The sequence below is a fragment of the Scardinius erythrophthalmus genome, assembly GCF_964197995.2.
Source record: "Scardinius erythrophthalmus genome assembly, chromosome: 25".
NCBI classification, from domain to species: domain Eukaryota; kingdom Metazoa; phylum Chordata; class Actinopteri; order Cypriniformes; family Leuciscidae; genus Scardinius; species Scardinius erythrophthalmus.
The window spans coordinates 29,961,869-29,975,188 of NC_138245.1; the positions used below are offsets into that span (position 1 = coordinate 29,961,869).

Here is a 13,320-nt window from a genome sequence, read left to right on the forward strand (position 1 = left end):
CATGAGGGAGGGAAGCACGGTCACTCGAGAATACTACCGGGTTTCTACTGATACAAAGCTTAATGCTAATTGGTGAAGTATGCCTTTAAAGAAAGGAAAATTGTGTGGTCAATGGCTCTGTGTTGAATCAACCAGAAACTTCTTTATTTTGCTTTGTTACTCACTGGGTCCTTTAACCGTGACCTTCAGATCTCCACTTCCAGCGTTACGAGTGTCCACCTTAAAATCGGCCACCTGTCGTGACCGCACACCTCGGGGCTGCAGACCTCGTCCAGTGGCACGACACGCACCGGGAACAGACGCTGAAACACACAAAACATGACGAGCCACTGATTTATTCAACATTGAAGTCAAATATTATGCGCAAAAACTAATAGAATTATAAATAAATATAAATCTATATAACATATACTTTATGTATCTATATATACCTGCATTTTTATCTATCTATCTATCTATCTGTCTATCTATCTGTCTGTCCATCCATCCCATTTTTGATCCACTTCAAATGTTGACTACTGCATGCATGTGCATGTGTGTGTGTAAAAATGTATATTATATTTTAGATATCATTTAAACATTTTGTGTGTGTGTATATATACACATACATACAAAGTTATATAATGCATGTGCTTTATTTTATATATGAAATAAAGTGGTAAAAATTATAGTACAAAAACTATAAAATACAGTATATAAACAATATATTCTCTACAACAATTTCTCATCAAAATCTTCAGACAATTTTCCCTAATTTAAGAATGCGGTTAAAGAAAAGCAACATCTTTGCATGTCTGTCAGCCAATCAGGATCAAGAATTTAAAATATGACGTGGTATAAGCAGCTTAAATCAACCAAAACCCTCCAGAAACCCTCTCATCTAGAAGCCTGCAGAGCTGCTGTTTTCATCTCAAGCTCCGTGAAATGAAAAATCCTTCTGCGTAATACCAGACATACAATTAAACACTCCATTATTACCCTACCATTATACATTATAAAGTCCTGTAATGTTTCCAGAACACCAGAATAGTGTCCACAGAGAGCCAGCCAAAACCCACATTCAGTGTAATAGCATCTTTGACGGAGACTGAGGTGGATCCCCGCTCTGCTCTCTCATTAGGTTCAGATGTGAGTCAGGGTGGAGCTGGACAGCCGAGTGCCATTGAGACACAAAGCTTCATTCATCCTGAGCTTAAAACACTGTCCGTCGGGACAGAAACACCAATATAGACTCACTTTATGATGTTAAACTCTAAAAATACACCCTTGTCAGGAGCACAAACCAAGAGAGTCGTTTGAACATTGATGTTTCATAAAAATTACTGCAAAAAAAACCTAATGCATGTTATTAATTTAATTCTATTTCCAGTTATCTTTTTTCATAGTAGAGTTTTTAGGATTCGGAAATGTTTTTTTCGAACATTGTGTGCACTTAATGGATTTATGAAGCTCTTTAATTTGCTTGTGAAACGTCCTGAAATAACATCTTGCGCTGTAAAAGTAAAAATATCTGTTCAAATGCATGAGCCATTTTCCTGTGGGTCTCGTTTCGGTTTACGGCACATGTGGCTGATTTCCTCGTTCAGAAGTTCACGTGTTCTGGCTCCTGAGCTCATGCTCATCAAAACCTGCCCACTACAATTGCTTCAAAAAAAATCAAAAAATGATCGATAGGATCCTATGGGAACACTAAAGCTACTGTCCTTCAAAACCACACAACCATGAATTACAGCGGGAAGAAAAACATAGAAATGATGCATGAAATGAAAAAAGAAAAAATGAGTCTTATAGGGCAACATGATCCGGGGAAAAATTCTGATAAATGCAAATTAAAAAAAGACTTCAGATTTCCACTGTGCTTGAACAATTTGGCGATCATGTATAAAAATGTATATAAAATAATATTACTTTATAATAATTTGAGATGCACACAAGACATGACTCGTGTCGCATTAGGTTTAAAAAAGAAGAAATCATCCAATCCGCATCACAGGATTCAACAATGTTGCAAACAAATTAAACAAATTGCAAAAACAAGCCTGTAAAATCAGGAGCATGATAGCGTTTAACCAACTATACGGGAAAATCAATTAAAGTTAAAACAGACCCGCTGCACATTACCTGCTTTGGAAAAGCGGTTTCAGGGAAAAGGAATTTGGTGTTTTACAAGGTTTAAAGCATTTAGTGACGCACAGATTCACTAGTCCACGTCGCATTCATGTGCAAGCATGCAGAAAATAGATAAAGCGTAGCAGGGACTGACTGTACAGAATTTCTTTTTGTACCTTCACAATTAACATCTAAAACAACAAAAAGTGCATGAAAATATTGATATTTGAGTGTCAACTTGTATCTCCAGTTCTGAGCACGGAAAACAAACACCATTTTAACTAAATGGAAATGAAGGCTGACCTTAAATGGCACGACAGGTCAGTTTTAAAGAAGCTGGCGGCATCACACACACACACACACCACAAACGAGTGCTCTGGTGAACTGCGGCTTTTTTACACGCATTTTATAGCGTGTTGCAGAATCCCATAACTACATGCAATTACTAGAGTCTTTCCTTCAGCAACAACACAACCGTATGAGGCGATCCACACGTCCGAGAGCCTAAAACACAGCGCTGATTCGATTAACTTCACAATTATAACACTGTTTAATGAAAAACACTAATAAACTACTCCATTTCTTGTTCCAACAGTACGTTTAAACTAATTGCACGCTCAGAAAGAGGGCGCTGGGTAAAGTACCTGGGCCGATGGTGACGGTGAAGGGGCTTTTAGGGATGGCGATGCCTCCAAATGTAATGTTGATGATGTGAGGACCAGCCTGCACTGGTTTGTATGTGCAACGGAAGATGCTTTCACCCTTGTCCTCCATGATGGCCTCCACAGTGTTTTTATTACCCAGAGGGTCTTTAATGACGGCGGTCACGTCACCCACTCCGGCACCTGATTAACACAGGGACTTCAAGACTTGTTTTCTGTAAGAAAATGATCCCATAATCAAGTCAGACATGTCAGACCTGCAGTGTAGATGTCGAAGTATGTGGGTTTGTTGGCGACGTTGCCCAACGGCTCCAGCCCGGGTCCTTTAGCCGTGACTTTAGTGGGGTCTCCCTGGGCTTTGTCCACGTCCACCTCAAACGGGCTCTTTGGGATTTGCTGTCCAGCGAAAAGCACAGTGACCTGAGGATTGCACAAATAATGTGAGTCTATTTCACAGAGAAGTGAAAGGAAACAGATTTGCCGTCTATTTACACATATTAGACGGACTGTTTTTACACATATACGCCTCATATGACTATTATGAAACATGCAAATGTGCTGAACAGGACGACAGCATGGAAAAAAACAAAAAACAAAAGACAAGAACTTGCTGACACTGACTTAAAATGCCTCTTCTGCTCACCAAATTTGATCAAAAATACAGTAAAAACAGTAACGATGTAAAATATTACAATTTAAAATAGCCGTTTTCTATGTGAATTATATAGTAAACTATAATTTATTCCTGTGATCAATTTTCAGCATCATTACTCCAGTCTTCAGTGTCACATGATCCTTCAGAAATCATTCTAATATGATAATTTGCTGCTCAAGAAAAATTTCTTATTATTAATGTTGGAATGAGTTGTTCTGTTTCATATCTTTGTTGAAATCAGGATTCTTTGACGAATTTAAAGCATTTATTTGAAATATAAATATTTTGTTAATCAAATTTTTTTGATACATTATAAATGTCTTTACTGTCCCTTTTGATCAATTTAATGCTACAAATAGAATAAAAGTACTAATTCCTTTCTTTTTATCTCTGACTAACCCTAAACCTTTGAATGGTAGTGAATCACGTTTTCCACAGAAATATTAAGCAGCAAATTGATGATAATTGTAGACAGCAGTCGAACAGGTTGAGAAGCACCGCTTTAGACTGACGGGTTCACCCTGACCTTGTGCGGTCCCATGACCTGAGGGATGTACGTCACGCTGAAGGTCTTTTTGCCTTCGTTGAGCACAGGTTTGACTTCTTCTCTTCGGCCCTCAGGGTCTTCAACATAGACCATGACCTGCCCTTGCCCTGCGCTGAAGGTGTCCACCGTGAACACAGCCGGACGCATCACCCGGTTCCCGGTCGGCTCAATGCCTGCAAACACACACAGAGCATGCAAAAGAAAAAAATCATTCAGGTCTACGCAGAGATGAGAGTAGGGCTGCACAATTAATCGAATTTGTAATCGCGATTACAATTACAGATGCCACGATTATGTAATCATTTAAAGGCGCAATTACAAAAAAAAAAAAGTTAACTTGCATTATTCTGTGTGCTTAAGATGTGTTGTTTTTCCTTTCTACAGATCTTAAGGGTTGTTCCCCCCATTCTTTTAATTTTAATATAACATTATAATACCATGCATACATTTACTTTGGTTTCCTGAAATATTTTTATATATATTTTAATATGACTACATAATGCTACAGAAAAGCAATAAAAAGTTTTTCAGGAAGGGTGTTTTCAGCTTGTTTATTTTGATATAACAACATATGGCATGCAGTGGCTTCAAACAATGGCATAAAGCCATTCAAAACATCATTCAATGTAAATCGTGATAATCGTAATTTATAAATCGCAATTACAATTTCAAGGGAATAATCAAATTATGATTTTTGTCATAGTTGTGCAGCCCTAGATGAGACTCTTTCACACAAAGGACGATAACTATAACAAAGATATTGGTCTAAAATCATTCTAAATGTAAAAGAATAGCAGAGTCCGCACCACATCTACAATGATAACAGCACAGCGTCACATGCGAGAATGAACCTCATTGGTTCTTGCACTTCAAGCGAACATGCTTGAGCATGAAAACATGGGAAACTCATGGGAAAAAGCGCCTCTGGGAACGAAAACGTCTCAATATTCCTCATTTAGATAATTTCCGCCCAAGGCATACTCTAAACTTGCGGTTATGGGTTAATTTCAAGCATGAAAACCTATTCTAGTAGAGCCCAAAAACAAAATCAAGACTTCAGAAAGTCCCTTTAATCCTCTACTTGTGCAAACCAAATGTTGCATAATTCATGCACAAAAAGAAACATAAATATTAGATATCATCAGATGTTGGGCAGAACCACAGCGGTTAACACAAACCTGCATTGTCATCAGAAAATGTACTTCGTAACGGTCTAAAAATACTCCTTTAGTTTTTAGTTTGAGGCAAACCGCACAAATCCCCACAAACACACAGGCCCTCTGAGCTCATAAAATACTTTATTTCCAAACAGTGATTCAGTTTCTCTACAGGGAACATGTGTGATTTAAGAAACAAGGGTAACTGTGTCGAGTTTAGTTTGTAGTGCTTTCAGAGAGGACATAATCACTTAATGGAAAAATAACATAAATCTGACGTTTTCATTCTCTGCTGTAAATCATATGGTTGTTCAAAAACAGAGGTGAAGATTTCCCAAGACCGCAGACGTCACAACCAAAACCTTGTGGTTCATTTTAGTAATTTAGGTCACAGAAAATTTGTAGAGGTCACCTCTGGTGTGAGAATCATAACTCTTAAACTCATTAGCCACCGTTTTTACAGCTTAAGCCACATTTACAACAGGTAAGAGGCACACTTCCACTCCATCCATCACAAAACCTGACAGGGCTGTGCTGTATTCACACGGTACTAATGTATACGACCAAAGTCAATATTAACAGAACGCAAGAGACATCACAGATCACCGCGGGGGAAAATGTTGATCTTAAACCATCTCGTCACGCTTCTGTGATCTGAGAGTGTCTGATCGTAACGCTCCATTTAGAAAAGGTTGATGAGACTTACAATAACCTGAAACTCTGGAATGACATGGATCTGAATCCGTGTGAATCTATAATCTTAACATATCTAGGCGTTTCGCAGATAATGCTAGGTGTTACTATGCATACATAAAAATAAAAACACGAGAGCCGTTTTGTAGATAACGCTGGATGTTACTAGGCAATGCATAAACATGAGAGAACAGGAATATTCGTCAGCTGAAGCGTCTCACCTGGGCCGTACGCGCGCGCCTTCTTTGGGTTGAGTTTGGGTTTGAGAGGGGCGCCGGGCTTCAGTTTGCCTTTCGGGAACTGTGACAAATATGTCATAACTGACTGCTCGTCCACACTGGGGTCAATGATCTCCTCTGGAGCGATGACCTGGAACGACAGACAGTGTTGAAGAGGAAGTGATGTGTGGCAAACCGTAAGCGAGACTAGTATGTTGATTCCTGAAGAGTGAAAACACAGTTTATAACACAACGGTAGGCTTGAAGTTTGGTGTAATGTGTTGTGTTGATGCAAACTCTGCAATCGACAGGCACCAATGCTACATATTTCTAAATGTCAATCATTTAACAAACATATGAAGAGTTCAGATGCAAAATCCTCTGAAGATGCAAGATGCAAATGCAAGTGCCATCTGAAATTCTCTTTTAGAATGATCTTTATCAAGCTTGTATATTTAAATTCAGTAATTTCACTTAAATGGCAATGAAAATTACCTATTAAATTGTCATTTAAGTGAAATTACTGAACTTAAATATACAAGCTTGATAAAAATGATCATTCTATAAGATGATTTCAGATGGCACTTAGAGGCTTTTGCATCTGAACTCTTCATATATATTCATTACTTCAATGAGATCATTGTTTCTGCCTTAAATGATTACATTGTTTAAATTAAAGATGTTTTTTAGCTAATTGTGATTTTGTATCCACCTTATTCCTGACGAGCTTCCTGCGTTTTGAATTATGGGCGGCACTTCTGGTTTGGGAAACTTCCATTCAAAAAGACTGAAACGAATCTTTTCAAATCATAAAATTCCCCTACAAATAAAGCTGATCCGTCAGCCTGACTCAATTAGCTATCAGTTTTTTCATGTTTTATTTAACAATAACGTAACACTTGGTATTTTAACGTGACATGTTATAAGAATATCTATGGCAAGAGCTATTTTCAGTCACTGCTTCCTTTTCCTTTTGCATTTCGCTGTAATATTATGAAAAGGACAACATATACTGCACATTTGTGGTCTGTTCTCCCGATTTAATTTACGATATATTCCATTAATAATTCACTGGAATGCACAAAGAATCTCTCGTTATTCTCCTCAAATCCTCACGTCTCTTTCCAGGTTTGTTTTCACAGGTAAATACAACTTATTATGTGTCAAAAAGACTGAAATCACTTTGAAATAGTATCCCGCAATGCTGAAGTAAATATTTTTTTTTAATTAAGGCAACGTATGTCACATAATACAGATTACTACCGTGATATTTAACCATCCGATTTTGCTGTGGAAAGATTCATGCTTTTTGGGTTGTTCATGGTCTGTTGAAAGTACCTTGTTGATGCTTTTACACTTTTAAATGTCCTTTTAATGTTTACAGCTTAAGGCGAGACACTACAGGTGAATAGGGTAACATTTTCAACTAGCAGATATCACTATGAAACTTTCCCAGTTGATTACCTACATTAAGATGAGGAAAAAATGTATTACAAGTTTTCTGTAATTTAATGTTTAAATATGCAAATTACGCATTATCTAATTAAATATGCGCTAATTTGCATATATTTAAAAAAACTTAATCTGAGTATTGGATAAAACCAGGTTCAAAATTCTTTTCATTGTGTTCACATATTAGATGGGAAAAAAAATTTGATGGATATCTACTTTTGTTATCCTGTAAATCAGAATATACTGTCAATGGCCTTAATTTATTTTCACCATGTTTTTTGGAATAAAATGTTATATAAATCAGGCTAGGAATAATATATTTACAAATCCCTCTCTAAATGTCTTCATAATATAACTAGGTACAAGACTGGAGAGTTTGGTGTATATCGGTGCTACTGAAGTGGAGATTTCAGACTTGGAGAATGAGAGAAAAGTCATTTTGAGAAAACGGGCTTTAAAAGATTTATATCAGCCAAGGAGATTGCGCATTTAGAGTTAAATCCCCCCTTTTACTTTCACGATTGGTTGCTGATAAAAAAGGAAATGACCATATTTGGATCCGACAGCATTGTACAGGAGAGAGAGAGCTTTCTAACGGTGTATGTGATGACGGTGCAGACAGCGGGATGATTTACAACGCCAACTTTTGTTGAATTTATGAGAAATCTGCACACGCAAACAGACAAAGTGTAGTAAAATAAAGACCTAAATGTGTATTTCTGACTTTTTTTCACCACAAGTCTAAAAGAAGACATGTTATTATCCCAAAATTGACCAGTGAAAAAAAAAAAAAAACTATGTTTTTGCTTTCCGTGTCTCGCCTTAACGCAAGTTACACCCATAATTCACGCAAAGCATCATGGGGCGTAGGTATAATGTGGATATGTACATTTCTGAACTTACCTCTGATAACAGATCACTCTGAATTGTAATGTGGACTCATGCACTTTCTGCAAGCTGCTTTGAAACAATGTCTATTGTGAAAAATGTGAACTGAATTAAATTGAATTAATGAAAAATCTTCTGCTTCAACGAGTATAATGGAAATCATGCACATTGAAGCTGATCAGAAAAACACACGCGTGTTTGCTGAGGAGAGATTGAGGTGTGGTGAGTATCATATTAACTTGGGAGCAAACACAGCGGCTATTACTGATGAATTTGTGTATGCACACCGAACCCAAGGCCCATATTCTTATCTGAGGATGATATTGAGCGGTAAGCATGAGTGGAGGAAAAGAGAACATGGTATACTTTGCAGAACTGGCATAGCAACAGATTTGTGGCGCCTTAATACTGATTAAATATCTCATCCTGATGCACGAGGGGTTAAAGGTCTCGGGCTCACCTGTGGAATTCCCAGCCAATCATCAGCGAGCTGCATGGCCTCCGTGGCGTTTTCCACTGGCTTATTCAAGTCCCAGATCTCCCAGTCAGGACACAGGCCTTAAAAACAAATTTAAAACTCCTGACCCAAGTATAAGCAATATTTAACAACAGTCAGTCTTGGAAAATACCACTAATGATGCAATATAAGTACTAAATGTGACAGGGATATTGCAAAGCTTGAAGAGTTTTTATAGAATTATCTAATGATTATCATAAAACAAGAAAACATGCACTAAAAGGTCCTGAATTACAAATAAGAATTCATTAAAGTCCCCCTGTGGTGAAAATCAAGCTTTTAAATGTTTTTTATAAGTCTATGTGGTGTTTTTAATATGCTTTAAGACAAACCATGTGTAAATTCATAAGTCGACAGCATTGCTGAGTATTTCTGACGTCACAAACTACCTTGTAACCAATCAGATCAACGTGTGATCGTCAACCAGTGGATCTCTGAGTGGAGGCGGGGCTCATTTGCATATTCATAGAACCACGCATACTAAATGAGGCATGTAGAGTTACATTAAAGCTATTTTAAATCATGAATACATTTTTCTTTAAGGAAAAAAAACGTTTCAACGTGTAATTTTGATGATCAAAGATGTGTTTTAATGGATAAAATAATAGACTTTAATGTTTTAAACAACAGAAATGTTTCGCACTAACAGTTTTGGACTTATTCACAGATGTTTTGCAGTCAATTCACTATCTAGATAAACACTGATCAAACGAGCCCAGCTGTCCAATAAACAACAATAGCTGCACGAATGAAAGCATACTAACACCTTTCCCCTCATCTAGAGGATTACGAGCTCTGAATCCTCACCTGGAGCGCAGCTGTCCACCAGAGCACCCAGCGCCCTCCCGTTCCTCCAGTCCTGACTGAAGTTAGTGATGGGAAGGTCCGCCACTTTGTTCTGGATCCAGCCGAGCAGTCTCTGCTTGGGCGTCTGTTTCTTGGCCTCGTCGTCGTCTTCGTCCTCCCAGACGGGCATGGAGATGGAGTAGTGGAGGATCAGGGTCCATATTAGACCGAGGATCAACTTCAGGTTCCCGTCCACAATCGCTTTGCTGTCTGTTGAGAGGCAGAAAGAAGGTTAAAATAATAAGAAATAAAAAGCAAGTAAATAAGTGCTGAAATCAAAATGATAAATAAAAAAAATAAGTGATAAATAAATAAATAAAAATAGCAAATAAAGAACAAACTACTAACTAATAAACAACTTAAACACATAAAATGACCAAAAAAAAATCAAATAAACCAAAAACAAATAAATCCAATAAACAATTAAACGATCAAATAATAATCAAGTAAATAACCAAAAACATTCAAATAAATAAACAAATAAATAAACTAAATCAAACAATAAAATAAATAAACATTAAAATTAATAATTTAAATAAAACAAACAAATGATCATAATCAAATAAAACCAAATAAATAAAAATAAATAAATAAGATGAATAAATAAAATAAAGCAAATCAAAAACACTCAATAATAATCAAATAAATAAAATCAAATAAATTAATAAACGAGGCAATCAGATGAATAAATGTTGGCTTTAGCAAACATCACTAATGACACAATGTAGTAGAGTATAAGTGTGACAGGAACACAGTACAGTCTGCAGTGTGTGTTATGGGCAATAGTAATGATTTGCCAAAGCAAACAGTGACTAGACTAATAATAAATAGATAAATGGGGTGGGGGGGGTATGTTTGTGAATGACTCCATATTTTATCAGTAGCAGAGAGAATGAGATTGTGGGTTGTGTGACCGGTGCCGGGCTGCACAGAGAACGCATCATTATATCAATATTACACCCGTCAGAGAGAGAGGTCAATCTGACTCGCTGGAAACCAATCCGTGATCTCTGGCTAATCATTTCATACATTAGTTAATAAATCGTTGTTTAAAAGGAATTTATTATACAATTAAAATATCTTGCGCACTCCTGAAGAAAATAAACGAGATTAAGATTTGTGTTTAGTTACAGTATGGTCACCAGCACTGAGGCAGAAAGACGGCTTTAGCACACTTGAGATTATTCCAGTACACACCAAGCAAATGTTTCCAGGAGGAATCACAGCTGTTAGTGACTGTTAACACTCCACACATCATCACGCTCGCGACAAGTCTATTCAGAAGAGCAGACACTGCTGCTCCAGATACTGCTCTTATGTTTGCTGTGCTGTTCTCATACTGAGGGCTGTGTGTGTGTGTGTGTGTGTGTGTGTGTGTGTGTGTGTGTGTGCGTGTGTGTGTGTGTGTGTGTGCGTGCGTGTGCGTCGACCGCTCCCTCTGCCTCCAGTATCAGTCGTCTTCTGCAAACATCAGGAATGGAGCTGAACTTTAGCACACAGTGGAGCAAAGCCAAAGATCAGGGGAAATCTGACAAGAAACTAAAACTAATCTAGCCTGAAGTTACAGTTTGGCATTCAGGTTTGTGTCCTGTATGGTATTTAATTGCTTAAAAATATACAGCAAAAAACAAAAACACTAAAACTTAAATGTACACACATTTCTACTCTCTCACCCTTATTATATTTTTTTTTCAATATTAACATTTTGCTCAAATGAAATAATGCATATCATTTTATACATTATATTTTTAATTGTGTATGTATGTATGCATGTATGTATGTATGTATATAAAATAAAGTAATATAAATATTTGTAAAAATCATAAAAATAATTACAAATATAATATTTTATTAAATTAGTGCATATTTTATTTAAATTAAATATGCATTTAATATAATTACGCAATAATTATATTTAAAAATATATTAAAAAACAAATAAATATATGATTATACTAGATAAAGTATTATATATCTATATACATATCTATATCCATATACATATCTATATCTATCTACCTATCTATCTATAAAATTACATAAATATATTATATTACAATTTATGCATGTATATAAGCACGTGTGGGCATATTATATTTTTTATAGGATTTTAAAAAGGATTTTCTATCCAGTTAAAGAGATATTGATTTTGTTAACTACTGTTTTAATAGTTTGCAGCACAAACGCATGAAACGCAGGACTGACCCAGTGACCGCTCTAAGCTCTATCTGGATCAGTTGATGCCGCCACTGGAGCGACGAGCCAGACGGGTGGAATGTTCTGGCAGGGTCTGAGGAGCCTGGAAACGAGCTCAGTGCCAGACAGGGGTTCAGTGCATCTCTGGACTGCCCAGCATCATTCATTAGCACTGAACAAAACCTTCCAGGCCTCCCGAGGCTCCTGCTTAATGGGATCTCCATAAGGACTTCGCCACAGGAACGCCTCAACAATAGAACCACACGACTGATGATTCTCTGCATTCAGGCGACAGCAGAACGAAGGTTGCCATGACAGCAAACTCCTTCATGAATAATAGATGAACAGCAGAAAGTTTTGGAAAGTTGCTGAACACACACACACACACACACACACACACACACACACACACACACACACAGAGAGAGAGAGCGTAAACATGGTGTTTAGATGCCGTTCATGCTGGGCTTTAATTGAAATGTAGAGTGATGATACAGTAATGAGGTTTTCCTCGCAACGCAACATAAACAGAACGTCATCTGGGCATGTCATTGTTTCTAGGAGGTCAGTTGAGGAAAGACCAGGAAACCCAAGGAAAATCCTGCCTGGAAACACACCTACAGAAGAATACTACAAGCATTTCCTACATGAAGGGGAAGATGGTCACTTTAAAACTGCTTAAGATAACGGGCTGAGACGAGTGCTTGGAAATACACCAGCACATCTGCGTATCTGTTAGTTTATCCTGCTATTCCATTAGTCTCACTATCAGAAACACTCATTCCAACCGGATGACATCCAACAAGGACAAATCCAAACAGATGGCTAAAAACCGTGATTACAAAGTTGTCCAAAATTGTATCCAAACACTGACATAATCCAATTACGAGAATACACGGCCGATCATCGCATGTTACACCCAGAAATGAGTCAGTACGATCTGAGAGCACAAAACAAACACATTAAACGTGCGCTTATAGTATTAGTACAAACTGAAGATATAGAGCATCACACACAAGAGGAGAAGTGAATATACCAAGAAAAACAAGCAAAGCTTGGAGTGAAAGAGGCCAGGTTAGAAGTTTTCAGGCTCTACTAGAACAGGTTTTCCTGCTTGAATGTTGATTATTTTCCTCATATTCTCCATTGTTGCGGCTCCTCTCTTCCCAGTCTGTCAGTAACGCTCTGTTTACTTCCTGTCTCTGTGAAGCCCCTCCTTCTGTAAAGCACACTGTGCTCTGATTGGTCGGCTGGAGCAGCGTGTTGTGATTGGTCGAGCGCTTCGAGTGTGTTTGGGAAATGTCCCGCCCCTTACCATAACCGCCAGTTTAACACACTACTGACTAACTCAACCAGGCTCCGCCCCTTTATTCTGCATAT

General features: G+C 37.5%; 1 protein-coding gene across 1 annotated transcript in view; it reads right to left on the reverse strand.

Annotated features, from left to right (window-relative positions):
• Positions 1–13,320, reverse strand: part of flnba (filamin B a) — an 83,608-nt gene that overhangs the window by 42,730 nt on the left and 27,558 nt on the right. The window contains exons 2-8 of the mRNA XM_081358028.1: positions 9,707–9,955; positions 8,843–8,940; positions 6,046–6,193; positions 3,954–4,147; positions 3,030–3,192; positions 2,755–2,955; positions 165–302 (exon numbers count right to left, since the gene is read on the reverse strand). Coding sequence (XP_081214154.1) covers positions 165–302; positions 2,755–2,955; positions 3,030–3,192; positions 3,954–4,147; positions 6,046–6,193; positions 8,843–8,940; positions 9,707–9,955 — 1,191 coding nt within the window. The remainder of the gene's footprint in view (positions 1–164; positions 303–2,754; positions 2,956–3,029; positions 3,193–3,953; positions 4,148–6,045; positions 6,194–8,842; positions 8,941–9,706; positions 9,956–13,320) is intronic.